This window comes from Mesoplodon densirostris, chromosome 3 (genome assembly GCF_025265405.1).
Source record: "Mesoplodon densirostris isolate mMesDen1 chromosome 3, mMesDen1 primary haplotype, whole genome shotgun sequence".
Taxonomy (NCBI): domain Eukaryota; kingdom Metazoa; phylum Chordata; class Mammalia; order Artiodactyla; family Ziphiidae; genus Mesoplodon; species Mesoplodon densirostris.
The window spans coordinates 58,757,560-58,770,414 of NC_082663.1; the positions used below are offsets into that span (position 1 = coordinate 58,757,560).

At 41.1% G+C, this 12,855-nt stretch overlaps 1 protein-coding gene across 2 annotated transcripts in view; it reads left to right on the forward strand.

The window, feature by feature from the left end:
• Positions 1–2,084: 2,084 nt before the first annotated feature.
• Positions 2,085–12,855, forward strand: part of FCHO2 (FCH and mu domain containing endocytic adaptor 2) — a 115,121-nt gene continuing 104,350 nt past the window's right edge. For both annotated transcript variants that reach the window (XM_060093033.1, XM_060093032.1), the window contains exon 1: positions 2,085–2,183. In XM_060093033.1, the coding sequence (XP_059949016.1) occupies positions 2,151–2,183 (33 nt within the window). In that variant the 5' untranslated portion in view covers positions 2,085–2,150. The remainder of the gene's footprint in view (positions 2,184–12,855) is intronic.

Genomic DNA, 12,855 nt, shown 5'->3' on the forward strand with positions numbered 1-12,855 from the left:
AGTGTTGGTCTTGGGAGAGGGTATTGATAAGTTATGCGTCAAGTGTTCAGCATCTGTAGCAAGGCACTCATGAGTTTTTTAATAAATTAATGTGTGTATTTGTGATCTGTAAGGTCCTTTAAAGCATGGGGTGCAGGATAGGGGCCTCTCCTGCCCAGGTCTACATGCAGTAGTGCTTAGTGATGCTGGGAATTTAATGCCAAGCTCATCGGCCGGGTGATCTAGATGGTTGTATTTTTCTCAGAATTTCTACAGCATCAAGAAAGATAATGCTGGGGCTTCCCTGGTGGCGCAGTGGTTAAGAATCCGCCTGCCAATGCAGGGAACATGGGTTCGAGCTCTGGTCGGGGAAGATCCCACGTGCTGCTGAACAACTAAGCCCGTGCGCCACAACTACTGAGCCTGTGCTCTAGAGCCCATGTGCCACAACTACTGAAGCCGGCTCACCTAGAGCCTGTGCTCCGCAAAAAAAGAAGCCACCACGAGAAGTCTGCGCACCACAAGGAAGAGTAGCCCCCGCTCACCACAACTAGAGAGAGCCCACACGCAGCAACGAAGACCCAACGCAGCCAAAAATAAATAAAAAGAAAAAACCCCAAAAGACAATGCTAGACTAATGGCTTAGACAATTGTAGAAAATTTCTAAGTTTGACTTACCCCAAAACTAGTGTAAATGATAGCATTATGAAGACTTTTTAAAGAAAGGAAAAAGCAGACATATACCAAAAAGAGGGTAATACTGTGAACCACGTTTCCATTGCCTAGCTCCTAGAATGACCAACTCATGGTCAAGCTTGTTTCATTTTTACCCCTACCCATTCCTCCTCCCTCAATGACTCATTTTAAAGCAAATCCTAGATGTCGTATTATTACAGCCTATATATTCCTAAAAGATATTCTTAAAAAGATATAATCACAATACCATTATCCAATGATTCCTATTAAACAAACACTTTACAGCTTCATCCATGTGAAAGGCACTGTCTGGTTTTTACTTTTGAGGATGGAAATAATCTGCCATGAAGAAACAGTGGTATAGTGTTCACCGTGTTTGAAGTCACAAGACCCGAGGAGGTGTGATGTGCATGGACAGTTAAAGCTACACTAAATCTATTTGTCGGGCTTGGCTTCAAGAACTGCATATTTTGGACCTAGTTGATCTGGTTTAATTTTTGCCCCTTAACCTCTGGAAAGTAAGGCGTGGGAAGGGGATTTAGTGTCTCTGTTATGCCGAGGCGTGTTTGAACTTGTTTCTTTTTCCAAAATGTACAAGTTGCTAGGAGAACCATGGATTTATATGAACAAGTCCTGCAAGAGACTTTACAACAACAACAAAAAAGGCAAAACTGGCTGAGTTAGGGAAATTCGTTGGTTTCGGGTCACGTTCCTGCTGTCGGCAGTCCCGGCTGGTTTGCTCCGGGCGTGCTAGAGGTCAGCGGCCTCGGCCGAGGACTTGGTGCCTGGGTCTCGCGCAGCTCCCAGGGCTCTCAGGCGACAGGGCGTTTCCTCCTTTTCCGGCCTCGGAAAGTTTTGTTTTGGTTCTTAATTCCCTATCAAGGAAAGGCACCCTGTTGACCATTTCTCAGCGTCTCCTCCTGTTGGCCAGAGGCCAAGTTTCCCCCATTCCAGCTTGCACCGACTTGGGAACCTTCGAGATCCTCGAAAGCTTAGGAAGCGAGTCCTGAGAGGAGGAAGAGAGAGGGCAGCCTGGCTGTGGGTTCCACTGTTCCTGGCCGGCCCCTCTCTTCGCTCCGTCCCTGAGCCAGTACCCATCGCACCGCGAAGGGCGCGAACAGTCTCCCGGGTGACTGCTCCGGTACCGGGTTCTCCACCGTTCCCAAGAAAATACTCTTTCTCAGACGTGCCCGGGCTGGAGCTGGAAGGAGCGGACTAAAACCCGGCAACGGGGCCCGAGGCGCATGCGCAAGCCAGCCTAGGCGTTTGAGTGTTCGCTCCGCAGCGGCGGCCGCTAGGTGGCGCATGCGTCCTGGAGGGTGCGGGCCGGCCTCCGGGAAGAAGGCGGCGGCGGCGGCGGCGGCGGCGGCGGCGGTAGCCGCGGCGGCGAAAGGCGGGGGCGCCGTGGGGGCCGGGTCAGTGTTTACGGAGCGGCGGGAGGGCGCGGACGCGGAACCCAGCGCGGCGGCGGCAGGATGGTCATGGCGCATTTCGTTGAGAATTTTTGGGTAAGAGAAGGATTTTGGACATTGTGTGGGTTTCGGAGTCCGAGGGTTTCTGCGCCTGACCTCGGCCTGCGTGCGCTTCGGGCGGCGGCGGCTCCACGGGCAGGGCCGGCGTCCTTCGACCGCCGCCTGCTGCGTCCCGCCTGGATGAAACCCGTCGGGCGATTCGCTGGCTTGCCGCCCTAGCGGGGGGCGGGGGCTGTCAGCGCGGCCCCTCAGCCCGCGGTGGGGACGCCGAGGGGCCGCCCGCCGCCCGCGCTGGGACAAAGCGCCGGATGGGGCGGGAGACGGCACCCGGCCCCGCCGGAGACTCCGGGCGCCGGGCGCGCTCCGCGGCTCGGACGCGGACGACGGGCCCGCGGCGCGGCCGCCCCCAGCTGCGTGCTGCCGGCGAGCGCGGGCTGGAGCCGGGCGGAGGGGCTCCCCTCATTCCCGCTTCGCAGGCCCCCATCTTAGCCCTTTGGCCCCCCACCATTTCCCCACAAATTCCCGGGCGGGCTTGGGCTGGATCAGCACTTCCTCTCGGCCTCGCAGCTCGGCTCGTTGGTCTGCGCCCAGGACTTTGCCTCTGGGCCTGTTCACAAAGCGTATAAAAGTTGAATTTAATGGAACTGGATTCCTTGGGCTTAAATGCGCCGACACGTCTCCCTCTTCCCCGTGCACCTTCCCCTTCCTCATTCTTTCCACACCCTCCTTTTAACTCGGTATTAGCGTTAGGTGGTTCTCTGAGAATGAGTTCCCAGTCTCCCTGTGGAGTGTTTTTCTGCAGTTATTGTTTGCTGTAATGGGAAGCACAGTTCAGCCATGTACAGGAAAGTAGTATGTGTACTCAGGTATCTCAGGAATCCCATTTTATGGCCTGACAGTTGCGAGTGCCACAATTCCATTTTAGTTAAGACGTAGAAATATTTAAAGTGGTACTCTTAAAGTGAATAAGGTATGTCTTAAGTTCTTAATTTCTGAGTGTTTCAAGCATGGTCTTGCTTAGTAATGAAATCAGTTCATAGTTATTTGTTTTGAATGTACCTTGTTTTCCACAATCGACATAAATACTAGACGTTAGGGTGTTTTTTTTTTTTTTTTTTTTTTTTTTTTTTTGCGGTACGCGGGCCTCTCACTGTTGTGGCCTCTCCCGTTGCGGAGCACAGGCTCCGGACGCGCAGGCTCAGCGGCCATGGCGCACGGGCCCAGCCGCTCTGCGGCATGTGGGATCTTCCCGGACCGGGGCACGAACCCGCGTCCCCTGCATCGGCAGGCGGACTCTCAACCACTGCGCCACCAGGGAAGCCCTTTTTTTCCTTTTTTAAAAAAACAGATTTATTGAGGTACAATTCACCTGCCGTATAATACACCCATTTAAGTTAACAATTCAAGGATTTTTCGTCTGTTCATAGAATTCTGCAAATGTCACTACTCTTTTAGAACAATTTCATCATCTCAGGAAGAAGACCAGTGTTCATTAGCAGTCACTCTACATTTCCTTTTTGCCTCAGTCCTAGGCAACTAATCTATAGATTTCTGCCTATGTAGATTTGTCTGTTCTGGACATAATCATATAAATGGGTTCATACATGTGGTCCTTTGTGACTGGCTTCTTTCACTTAGCATGTTTCCAAGGTTCATCCAGGGTGTAGCATGCAGTACTTATTTCCATTTTATGGCCAAATAGTGTTCTATTGCATTGTGTGGGCGTGTGGGTGTCTCTCTCTCTCTCTCTCTCTCTCTCTCTCTCTCTCTCTCTCTATCTATCTCACATTGTATTTATCCATACATCAGTGGTAGACATTTGGTTGGTTGTGCTTTTTGGCTATTATGAATAATGCTGCTATGAACATTTCCGTACAAGTTTTTATGTGGATATATGTCTTAAATTCTTCTGGGAATGGAATTGCTGGGTCATGTGGTAACTCTCTGTTGAACGTTTTGAGGAAGGGCCAAACATTTTCCAAAGTGGTTGCACCATTTTACAATCCCACTAGCAATGTCTGAGGTTTCTAGTTTTTCCACGTGCTGGACAACACTTGTTGTTATCTTTTTTATTGTAGTGGTTGGGTGTGAAGTAATATCTCATTGTGGTTTTGATTTACAATACATGATTTTATAAGTATTTTCTCCCATTCTGTGGGTTGTCTTTTTCACTCTTTTTTTTTTTTTTTTTTTTTTATTTGCGGGCCTCTCACTGTTGTGGCCTCTCCCATCGCGGAGCACAGGCTCCGGACGCGCAGGCTCAGCGGCCATGGCTCACGGGCCCAGCCGCTCCGTGGCATGTGGGATCCTCCCGGACCGGGGCACGAACCCGCGTCCCCTGCATCGGCAGGCGGACTCCCAACCACTGCGCCACCAGGGAAGCCCTTCACTCTTTTTGATGGTATTCTTTGAACCACAGAAGTTTTTAATTTTGATGAAATCCAATTTGTCTAATTTTTCTGTTATCACGTATGCTTTTGTTGTCACGTCTAAGAAGTCTTTCCTAACCCAGGATTACAAAGGTTTACTTCTATGGATTTTATATGTAGTTTTAGTTCTTACATTTAGGCTTATGATCCATTTGAAGTTAATTTTTGTGTACGGTGCTGGAAGAGGTACAGCTTCATTTTTTGCATGTGGGTCTAGTTGTCCCAGCACTATTTGTTGAAAAGGCTCTTCTTTTTCCATTGGATAGTCTTGGCACTCTTTTCAAAAATCAGTTGACGATAGACGTATGAGTTTATTTCCGGATTTTCATTGGTATCCCATCATCTGTCCTTATGCTAATACCACACTTTCGATTACTGTAGCTTTGTAGTAAGTTTGGAGTGGGGAAGTGCAAGTGCTCCAACTTTGTTCTTCTTTTTCAAAGATTATTTTGACTCTCCTGGGTCCCTTGATTTTCCATATGAATTTTAGATTTAGCCTATTGATTTTAGACTTCAGGTTTTACAATGGCAATTTGTAAAACCTCTATAAGGATTACTTAAAATTTGGCGTTGTTATAATGTTTTGTATTTTTTTAATTAATTAATTTATGGCTGTGTTAGGTCTTAGTTGCTGCACGCGGGCTTTCTCTAGTTGCGTGGGGGCTACTCTTTGTTGCAGTGCGCAGGCTCTAGGCTTCAGTAGTTGTGGCACGTGGGCTCCGTAGTTGTGGCTCACAGGCTCTAGGGCGCAGGCTCAGTAGTTGTGGCACACGGGCTTAGTTGCTCCGTGGCACGTGGGATCTTCCAGGACCAGGGCTTGAACCCATGTCGCCTGCATTGGCAGGTGGATTCTTAACCACTGCACCACCAGGGAAGTCCTGTTTTGTATTTTTGGATGCATGAATGTGTTTTTGAAGTTTGCTAACTTAATTCAAAATTGCATATTAACATTTTAAGGTTATCTTTTGTGTTCATTGAGTTTTGAACATAGCCTTTTTTATGTTTTGGCTATTTTATGAATAATGCTTTATGAACATTTTTTGCAGGTTTTTGTGTGCCCTTTGTTTTCCCTCTTAGTAGAGGCATGGAAATAAATTTGGTTATCTGAAATCTAGAGAGAATCCCAAGTCTAGTTTGTGTTTTAGTGTTTGCCTTCACTTCCAATATTGAGTACAAATAGTTAAAATATACTGCATTTTATTTTACTTCCTGGTTGGGGGTGAAAGCTCTAAATTGGATCTTAAAAAGCTCCAAAGGAGGGCTAAATGAATTAGGAAACCCTGGGAACTAAATAACTTATCAGAATTTGTTAGCTGTCTATTTAAGACAACTTAAAAATTTACCTATTTCTGAATCATTTATAAAAAATTTCTTAAAATAGAGAATTTGTAATATTAATTTCACTTTTCTCCCCTAATGTTTAAAGTGGCACTGTCAAAACAAAATAAAACTTGTCAAAGTGAGGTAAGGGGAACCTTTAAAGTTTTAGGTTTCTAACCAAACAAGCTGTTAATTGTTTTTTTCCCTACATATAAAAAGACAGATTTTCTTCTTGTGGCATTTTGTTAGAGGAAAATTTGAATCATTCAAACTCTCTTCAAGTTCTTTTGGAAGCAGCACATCCTGCCTATTTCTTTATAGTTTTTCTTAAAATAAAGCTATATGCTACATTACAAATTCCTTTACCTAATACGATACTTTGAAGAATAAAAATATCCCAAACTTCCTACACAGCAGGTGTTTTGTTGCTGATAAGTCAGTTTTTGCCACAAAGTATAGTGTCACAAAGATAATCAAGTTGAAAATGTTTTTCTTTCTATTAAAATTGGACAGCAAAAATAATGTTGATGACAGAAACCCACAGTTACCTTTAATATATAAAAACAGTCCTTCAAAAGATTATTTAACTTCAAAAGGTATTGACAAATATTGCACTGAAGAAGTTTCTCCATCTGCTGCTTCTTAAAGAGTCAAGTACTAGTTTATAATACTCTTGATTATGTATGTCAGTCTTACAGTATAGTGATTAAAATGGCTTTATATATTTTTATATAAGTCCAAATTATTTAATTCAAGAGTTAAAAAGTTTTTTTTAAGGAATGGATTTCATAGCGATAATTACTTAAGGGGAAAAAACAAGAGAGCACAGCATACCTGATTTAAACACCTTATAAACTTCACTTTACATAGTAATCCCAATCTATATAAGATATAAAGTATTTCCCCAAAGACACCAGGTATTCTTTAGCATACATACATTGTAATGAAGTGACATTTTTAGTTAGGTGACTTTTTCCAAAGATCTCCATTCAGCACATCAAGAATGAATGAATAACAATTATCTTCGGTATTTTTGTTCTGAATTTTTCCTTATTTCTTAAAAAAAATTTTTTTTTTCCTGATTAACCAGTACAGAAGTCTCATACCATTTATCTATTGATTTCACTGGTATTGTCATGCTTTACTTTTAAATAAATTCAGAGCACTAGGTTATACAGTTCTCTCTTGGTATCCTTGGGAGATTGGTTCCAGGACCAATACCAAAATCTACATGATGCCCAAGTCCCTTATGTAAGAGGCATAATACTGTATATCCAAAATTTGATCTGTCATTACATAGATAAACTGGGAGGATTAAAATGTTTTTAAAAATCTGGAGTTGCTATTAATAGGACTTTGGAATGCAAAACGTTATTATATTTTTGCTTGGTTATTTAGTCAAAATTTAGTGTCCTACATGAGAGACTAACAGCGCCCCCCCCACACACATATTCTTTGGGGTTATTTATCCATATGAAAATTTTAAAATATACATCTTTAAAAAATTAGTTGAGGCGACCATAGAAACCCAGAATATAGACTTTTTATTACTTGAAATTTCCAATTATTGTAGTTTGGGGTACCTGCTTAGGATCTGATCCCATCAGATGATATACTGAAAATTTTAAAGTGTGTAGGTTTGTATATTTACATATATACAGTAATTGACAAATTTGCAAAATTTACGTGGTTTAGTATTTAAAAGGTACAAAAGGGAATGTAGTATAAAATCTCCCTTTTATCCACCCACCAAGATCTCTGAAAAGGTAATCACTGTTACCAATTTCTTTTTTTTTTTTTTTTTTTTTTTGCGGTATGCGGGCCTCTCACTGTTGTGGCCTCCCCCGTTGCGGAGCACAGGCTCCGGACGTGCAGGCTCCGGACGCGCAGGCTCAGCGGCCATGGCTCACGGGCCCAGCCGCTCCGCGGCATATGGGATCCTCCCAGACCAGGGCACGAACCCGTATCCCCTGCATCGGCAGGCGGACTCTCAACCACTTGCGCCACCAGGGAGGCCCCTGTTACCAATTTCTTATGTAGCTTTCCAGAAATAACCTCTGTATATACAAACAAATAACATACATGTTAAAATGTGTTATTGTATAACTGTTAGCCAGTTAGCCATGCCCAAACTATTTTCAACTGCAACAAGCTATGAAAATTCAAAATACAGATTCATCTAACTTGGTTCAAATAGACTTGACAGGTAGATATTATAAAACTATAGTATTTTATTTAATTTACTTTTATTATTTTAAAATTTTATTTTTGGCTGCGTTGGGTCTTCGTTGCTGCGCGCAGGCTTTCTTTAGTTTTGGCGAGCAGGGGCTACTATTCGTTGCGGCGCGCAGGCTTCTCATTGCGGTGGCTTCTCTTGTTGCGGAGCACGGGCTCCAGGCACGCGGGCTTCAGTAGTTGTGGCTCGTGGGCTCAGTAGTTGTGGCTCGCAAGCTCTAGAGCGCAGGCTCAGTAGTTGTGGCACACGGGCTTAGTTGCTCCGCGGCATATGGGATCTTCCCAGATCAGGGCTCGAACCTGTGTCCCCTGCATTGACAGGTGGATTCTTAACCACTGCGCCACCAGGGAAGCCCCAAATTATAGTATTTTAGATGGAACTAAATATTATTGTCAGGCTGTTAGGTTTTTTTGGGGGGGGGCGGTGGAAGGGTGTTTTTGTTTGTTTGTTTTTGCCTTAATCATTGAAATTGAGAAATTGATGCTGATTTAGTGTGCATAAGTTTAATTTAGGGGAAGGATTTTAGAGGACTGATATGGAGTGATAAAAATTTGCTGTCTGGGTTCTTTTCCAGCCCTACAGACTAAATCCTAAAGGTTCAAATCCTTTCAGAACTACTGAAATTATTTTGGCAAACGCATGGGAGAAGAGTATGCTTTGTGTCATCCTGCACTTTTGATTACCATAAGCCCTTTGGAAATACATATTTTATACACACATACACACATATATTTTGGAAGTAATTTTTTGAGTCATGGGATATCTCCTGAGATTATCCACATCTTGATTTTATAATTCTCGAACAATTAACAGAAGCACCCTAAGAAGTCTGTATATAAATATAATGGCATGGAGACATACAGAAAAAGGAATAAAGGCTTGGCTTTCAATTTATCTAGTGTGGAAAAATGAAAAGATATTTGAATTGGAAGAATTTTAGTAGGAATCTGGTCCAGAGAGATAAGCAAAAATTGGTCAGATGTGAGGGAAAACAAAAGCAAAACAGTAATGGAGACCTGTAATTACAGTTGACCCTTGAACAATGTGAGGGTTAGGGGTGCTGACCCCTGTGCAGTTGAAGATCAGAGTATAACTTATAGTTATTATAGTTGGCCCTTCCTATCCATGGTTCCCCCGTAACCACGATTCCACATCCGCGGATTCAAGTAGTACTGTAGTATTTACTGTTTAAAAAAATCCACATGTAAGTGGACCTGCGCAGTTCAAACCTATGTTGCTCAAGGGTCAGCTAGCTGTCTTTCTACTGGTAAAGAGGCTAGAGAATGTTGCTGGAATGGCCAGAGGCAGAGAGGATTAAATTGGGAAGTGATTAGTGAACTGTGTGATGAAGTTGAGGTACACAATTCCCTCATTTCCATCATGCACATGCTCCTTAGTGGAATTGCAGGAGTAAAATTATGGAAGATATGACAAGCATGTTTGCTTGACTTTAGGGAAAAGATAGGAAGGTATAATGTAAGTAAAGCAAATTGGTGGTGCTGGGGCCGTAAATAAGAAGTGTTAGTTTTTAGTTGGTTGAAATAACAGCCAGTGAAGATGTTTTTCTTTTTTATTTATAACTTATTATGTGATAGTTAAAACACATAAGAAAATAAAAATTACCTAAAGCCTTTTACTCTGTCCTCTAAGATTTTCTTTGGAAATATAAAATTCAAAACAGGTTCTACTATATAGTTCTGTATCTTGGTAATTTCAAATGATATTAACATCAAAGCATTTTTCTCATGTGATTAAGTATTCTTTGAAAATATTTTCAGTATAGGTTTCATGGAATGGATAAGATGTAATTTTTTTATAGCATTCCCCTTTTGGACATTTAGGTTACTTGCAGTTTTTGTTTTTTTCCATTTATGAATTATGAGGACTGGAGATTTAAGTGTTAACATGAACAGAATGTCAGATTAAGAAGGTAGCCTTGTGTGTCTTTCCAAGCATAGATTGAAAAGTTTTTGAGAAAGCTGAAATTGTTGTTTTATTTTATTTTTCATTTTGAAAGTAATGAAAACTACATTTATTTACAGAATATTACAGAAAATTTGCAAGATAAAAGAATAAAAAATTAGCTCAAAACTATTTGCTTCTGCTATTTTTGTTGTGTCTATATGGTATCTTTTTTTTTTTTTTGCGGTACGTGGGCCTCTCACCGCTGCGGCCTCTCCCATTGCGGAGCACAGGCTCCGGACGCGCAGGCTCAGCGGCCATGGCCCACGGGCCCAGCCGCTCCACGGCATGTGGGATCTTCCCGCACCGGGGCACGAACCCACGTCCCCTGCATCAGCAGGCGGACTCTCAACCACTGCGCCACCAGGGAAGCCCTATATGGTATCTTTTTAGATGGCTTGAAGGGTTTAACTAATTGGAAGAGCTGAGTTGTAATTTAAAAGATTAGGGAGGAGTATTTGAGGGGTGAGAAAATGATTTTTTTTAAGTAATAAGATTTGTTTCCTTCACTCAGTCAACAGATGTGTTTGACGAACTTTTGTTCTGACTGATGAGCATTGTTCATTCTATGTTTTAATCACTGTTTTCTGCTTTAGCAATATCTTGCCAAGAGCTCTGAAGGATAGTTTTAGTGATCTTGTGTGAAAATTTTAATACATAAATAGAACATTGATTAGAAGAGATTATAACTTGTGGTTGAATGTCCTGTTTGCCTGTAGAAAAACTGTGTGCATGTATTTTATTCTTTTCTTCCTAGCAGTTTTCAAGGTAGAAATAGACCTGGAGGGCTGTCATTGCATATTTGTTGAATTCCTATCAAAAATGTCTAGAAGATTCTTCACTAGAGGGGCCATTCTTCAAAGCAAAAAAATATCTCCAGAATTAGTTAAATGTTTCATCATGTTTTTCAGAGAAGGCAGGATAAAGTGAGATTACATCAAACACACATTAATGGTATATTTTACAGTGACTTGTCCAAGGTTACCTAATAAATGTTAGTAAGAGCTAGAGTAAAAGGAAAATGTAGAGAGGTAGGAAATGATGGTATTTATTTATTTATGTTTGAGGCAGTTTAGAGTTGAGAGGAAGCTTAGGCATGTTACTGCTGTTCACATGATAGTACCTCCTGACCCTTCTTTTCACCTTCCAAAAAAAATTTTTTTTGATTAAAAAGGAAACGAGGTAAAATTAACGTTTTAATGAATAGCCTGATTATACAGTGTACACACTTAATCTTTTGCCTATTTTTCTAGTTCTTGGACTTACATCAAAAGTGAAGAATTTCCATGTTTTTAATTTTAGTGTTGGATTTACTGTTGCCCTTAAAAGTTCTTTGAAGGAGAAGTTTCAAAGCCTTAATTAAAATCTATGGGATTTATAGCTTTGTGCTTTTACACTATTACTTTCCGTGGCTCTCTAAAACCCAGATATGTTTAACAGTTCCATTTTCATTAAAATAGGAATTTCATAGCATTGTTAATAGAGGAGTGCATTTTTTTCTTCAAGTGGAAATATTTTGTATTTTGATTGTATTTTATGTCTATTAAAATTTTTTTAAAGTATAAAGTTATAAGATCAACCAGAAAAAGATGTTTTGAGTTACCAAAATAGATTTGATGACTTAAACTTTTTAACTTGAAATTTCAAGGGTATCTCACTTGTAGACTCTGTATTAGACCAGAAAAAAATCTGTACATTATTAGTGACTTGGTGACCTTACTTATAACTTAGTTATCTTTTCAGATAAATTTCACTTTAATTGATAATTTAGATGCAAAACAATATGCATAACATGGTCTCATTTTCATATTAAGCAGTAACATTTCTATATGTATGCAAAAAGGAATCTAGACTGATATACATCAAAATGTTAATTGCAGTCATCTTACTTCAATTAGAGTATTTAGGGGACACAATAGGTACTAAGTTTGTGTTCTCTTAAAGGACCTGTATGATTCTGTATTTCCATCTTTAAAGGATGATAAAACTTTTTTTTTCCACTTTATATTAGGAATTATTAAAAAGATTTTTACACCTGTTTATATTGGGTTATAACAAGCTTTTATTTAGCTCAAGTCACATTCGGGAAACTTTCTATGGAAATGCTACCTCTTTGCAAAGTGCATTGAGATTGGCAGAGAAAAGATCCTGTCTTGGCGTAAACCTTTATTGTAATTGTCCTCCTTGGGTCAGCAATGGTGTTAGTAGCTGTTTTTGTCAGTTAATACTGAAAATTTCCCTGCTAGAATTTATTGATTAAAAAGTATAAAGTATTATTTATTTAACTTTTTTGACAACTTTATTGAAATATATTTTGTGAACCATACAGTTCATCATTTAAAGTGTATAGTTTAGTGGTTTTGGTAATGTTCACAGATACGTGCAAACCATCATCACAGTCTTAAATTACCTCAAAAATTTTCATTACCTCAAAAAGAAATCCCGTACCTTTTATCACCCCATGTCTCACCTTCACCCCACCTCAAGCAATACAGTAATCTACTTTCTGTTTCTATAGATTTCTCTATTCTGGACTTGAATAGGAGGGGAATCATATAGTATGTAGTCTTTTGTGACTGGCTTCTTTCTCTTAGCGTAATGTTTTCAGGGTTCATCAATATTATAGCATGTATCAATATTTCATTTTTTTTTCTTTTTTATAAATTTATTTTATTTTATTTTTGGCTGCGTTGGTTCGTCATTGCTGCGCGCGGGCTTTCTCTAGTTGCGGTGAGCAGGGGCTACTCTTCGTTGTGGTGCG